The 4,250-nt window shown below is 40.8% G+C and overlaps 1 protein-coding gene across 1 annotated transcript; it reads left to right on the plus strand.

Annotated features, from left to right (window-relative positions):
* Positions 1–228: 228 nt before the first annotated feature.
* LOC114925487 (uncharacterized) lies at positions 229–657 on the plus strand. Its single transcript, XM_029293825.1, has one exon. It carries the CDS (start codon positions 229–231, stop codon positions 655–657), a length of 429 nt encoding a protein of 142 aa, XP_029149658.1.
* The last annotated feature ends 3,593 nt before the right edge of the window (positions 658–4,250 follow it).

The following is a 4,250-nucleotide window of genomic DNA, read 5'->3' on the forward strand; positions in this document are numbered from 1 at the left end:
AGGTAACCTTGTTGTAATTTGAGGGTCGTTATTAATAAGTAGGTACTGTTAATTGTTTTTTTTGTAATTTGTGCTTTCTTGTTGCGCAGAATATTCGAGGACGGTCCGCGAGTACGGGTTGCGTTACCAACGTTTACGAGAGCGAAGTGAGGCTTACACATCCTGGCTAAACCGAATACCCGGGAACAGTATGCATTGGCATTCGACGGTGGTTACCGATGGGGTCATATGACTACGAACCTCGTAGAATGCATCAACTCAGTATTGAATGGTGCGCGCAATCTCCCCATCACCGCACTTGTGAAAGCAACTTTCTACAGACTCAACGAGTTGTTCACTCGAAAAAGAGCCGAGGCGGAGGCTTGGATTACTGTCGACCATGTTTTTTCTGAGATTGTGACCTCCAAGTTGCATGCGAATCAACTTGCATCAGGAAACATCCAGGTGAATTGCTTCGACAGGCAGAATGAGGTCTTTGAAGTGCGTGAGATGCCAAGTGAAGTGGAGTATGCCGTCGACCTCCGTCGACAACGATGTGACTGCAGTGAGTTCCAGGTGGACCGAATTCCTTGTAGGCATGTTTTTGCATGTTGTGCAAATCAACGATTAGATTGGCAGGTTTATGTTCATGAGGTGTATAATATGGACCAAGTCTGACGGTTTACCAAGCCAGGTTTAGGCCACTGGGGAATCCTACTACATGGCCTGCTTATAACGGGCCTTACTTCGTACCAAATCTGTACCTAAGGCGAGTTACCAAATGTCATCCAAGGATGACGTGCTTCTTGAACGAGATGGACACGTGAATGTTACGTCGTCCTAGGATATGTAGGCAATGTGGGGCTAAGGGACACAGCCATAGTAGATGCCGTCAGGCAAGTGGTGCAAATGCCGACAATGATGCTCAGTAGATTTTGTATTTCGTGTTAAATCCAAGTATGCTATGATATTTTCTACCCTGTATAACTTATCTTTGCCATAAAGTATGTTACTTGAAACATTGTAACTGATATCAAACTACTGTATGCCATGTTCGATAGACAAGTATTACATAATTTGCATTGTAACAATCCATAGAACATTTAAACAATACATGGAAAAGTGTTTGATGATGTACACTGTAATAATACTAAATACACGAAATCTACTTTCTCCTTGCCCACTTTATGTCGTCCACAAGATCCTTGCATTTTTTGGAGATCCTTTTGAACATGGATGGAGTGTATCGATTAGCGCTATGACGTGGCAGATCAACCCTAAGATTGTAGCATTTCCCTGCTCCAGCTGGAGTACGTACCTCACCTGTGTACAACTTAATTAGTTGAGTGAACAAGTTTCTAATATAATCAAACCAACACAAATGACTCAGCATGTATACAATATAAGCAAATCACCATAAATGCATATAATATAATCAATTGTCCCAGCAAGTTCAAAGTATAAGCAATTCAACCATATATGAATACAACATAATCAAACGAAGCAGCAAGTGTATAAAAAAGCAAATCAACCACACATGAATTTAATATAATCATATGATCCAGCATGTATATAATATAAGCAAATCAACCGTAAATGAATATAATATAATGAATTGGCTAAAGATTAAAGCAATAATAAGACCTAAACCCTTACCATCACCGAAAGCATCATTATTCGATTCTTCATCTTCGTTCATCTCTTCATCTTCCTCCTCATCGTCATTCTCGTCATCCGGGATATCAACTAGATACTCATCCCTCTCTAGATCAGCTGTATTAACATTTTCTTCAATTAGACCCATTGAAACACAATGAGAGTTTTGACTATTAAGAATTCCTCTACCACCATCACTCCTACTTGAGTCACCAGATACCAACCCTTCAGTACTAACCGAGGAAGTGCGGTATGAATGCATCGCGTCCAAGGAATACCTACCAGGCATGAAATCAGGCTGATGGCCGTACTGTGATTGGCCTGCTTCTACAGCCTTGAATCCAAGTAACTGGCTAAAAGATGCTCCATCTCCTGAGTCAAGCTGTAGAGTACCCCAATACTGCTGATGTATTGGATATGATGTGGTAAACTGTATTTGCGGTACATATGGGTTTGAGTATTGCGGTTGTTCTTGTGTAGGTGGAGGTGGAGGTGGAGGTGGAGGTGGAGGAGGCGGTGACTGTGGCTCCTGTTCTCCATTGTCATCATCCATGACTTCATTACCCTCCTCATTCTCTTGACCCACACGATCTGACAGATTCAAGTGGTTGCCATATCTTGCACGGTACCAATACATGTAAATCTCCAACGGATGCTGTGGAGGCATGAGAAGCTCAGTAAGAATATGGTTATACCTGTTTGTCCACTGCATCACCCAAAACGAATGAGTCGTGGCCGTTGCCCAGTCAAGATTCTTAGGACCAGTCAAGACCATTCCGTGTGCCTTGTCAAGATTCCATTCCTGATGAGGAACTCCCTGAACGAAACCAAACTGTCTCCTAAATCTATCGGTTGCATGCCATTCAATGATTTCAAAAGACACTAGAGGCACCGTAGCGCTCCACACAACCGAGTGCATGTAGATATCTGCAGGAATTATATCCGGATCAATGCGATCCATAGCATAAGCAAGCCACACAAATTGCGATAAATAAGGGAAACAGATTATTACAACCCAGATAACATTAACACTAAACCCGAATCAGTTACTTCTTTAATAACCACACACCTGGCCTTCCTGGAGATCATCCAAGTTTTTTCTAAAATGCTCTAGTGTAAGGTACCTAAAGCGTCGGTCTCCACGCTCCCAGTTACGCCACCTACTATGACTTAATTCATTAAGACAATTCCTTTATACACATGAATATAGGATGTAACTGTAAGATAATGTTACCTGTTTGCAAGCGGAAAACTGCGGGGTTCTCGAGGAACCGGCGCTAGATATGGGAGACGCATCCAAGCCCAAGTTAGCAAAAGTGTTAGCGGACCATCGATTTCCTTGCAGTCAAAACAAGATGCCCTGCATAATGACCTGTACAGGTGTGCCAGGCATGCAGATCCCCAGCTGTACTGTCCGATACTACCAAAATCACGAAGCAAAGGCAAGAACTTCTAGTGCACAGATGCCCCAGACTTATCACCAAACAACACTGTACCAAATAATAGCATAATGTGGCACTTCACGTACCTCTGCATGCTGGTTTTGTCAACCAACTGTATTCTTTCTTTAAGATCTCGAAGCTAGGTCAGTTTTATGCAGCTTGCTCTACAGTCTGACTTCCTCGGTGCAACCCTAAATTGCTGCAAACACTCCACCTCTAGGGCTTCAAAACTACTCATAGTCATCCCTGTGACTGGAAGACCATCTGTTAGAAGACCAAGGATAAGAGCAACATCTTCCAGTGTCACTGCACATTCACCAACAGGAAGGTGAAAGGTATATGTGTCTGGGTGCCACCTTTCGACTAGTGCATTTACCAGTGCACTTTGACAATGAACTACTCCAAGTTGGGAAACATGCAAGAAACCGGTAAACCGTAAGTGCTCCTAAACCCTATTATTGTACCGATCCGGAGGGAGTGGGTGATCACATGTCAAATACCGTAAACTCTACAAAAACATATAAGCTTATTAGTCAAATCATTAACAATAACTAATTTACCACTAAAAGATAATAACTATCTATGATATATAATTTACATATTCTCCACAATTAACTAACCGATACATAATAATTCAAATTGCAAAGCTATGGTATATAATTTTACTAAATCCCAGTCAAACAAAAAAAATAATCACTGAAACATAATATTAAGAGATACTATATAATTATAAAAAAATAACGGAGTCTATAATTATTGTTAACTAAAATTATAGTTAATTTAAGAATGAATGAGTTCATAACCAAAACTAAACTAAATTAAATAGAAGTAAGTTATTTGCTAAAAGATATTTACATGTATATTAATCTGCGCATATATCAATAGTAAGTTTAGTAGTCTGGTGGTTGTGAGTATCATTTTTCTCCTTCAAGAGGGGAGTTCGAACCCCATCTTCCACGTTTTAGAAAATTTTGACACTCAAGCAGTTCGGTCGAACCGGTGTTATCGAATTTGACCGGTTCGTTGACTCAGTCGGTTCATTGAACCGGATCGATTTAGGGTCCGGTTTAACTATTTTTCTATTGAACTGATCGGTTCGGTCTGGTTTTCATAACAATGCACTCAGCTCCTACACCAACATCTCTATCTCAGTTAAAAATCAAACAACAACCA

Source organism: Arachis hypogaea, chromosome 16 (genome assembly GCF_003086295.3).
Source record: "Arachis hypogaea cultivar Tifrunner chromosome 16, arahy.Tifrunner.gnm2.J5K5, whole genome shotgun sequence".
Classification (NCBI taxonomy): Eukaryota; Viridiplantae; Streptophyta; class Magnoliopsida; order Fabales; family Fabaceae; genus Arachis; species Arachis hypogaea.

Excerpts from the sequence above, each read along its gene's own strand:
- LOC114925487 (XM_029293825.1), top strand. The coding sequence starts at position 229 with ATGACTACGAACCTCGTAGAATGCATCAACTCAGTATTGAATGGTGCG.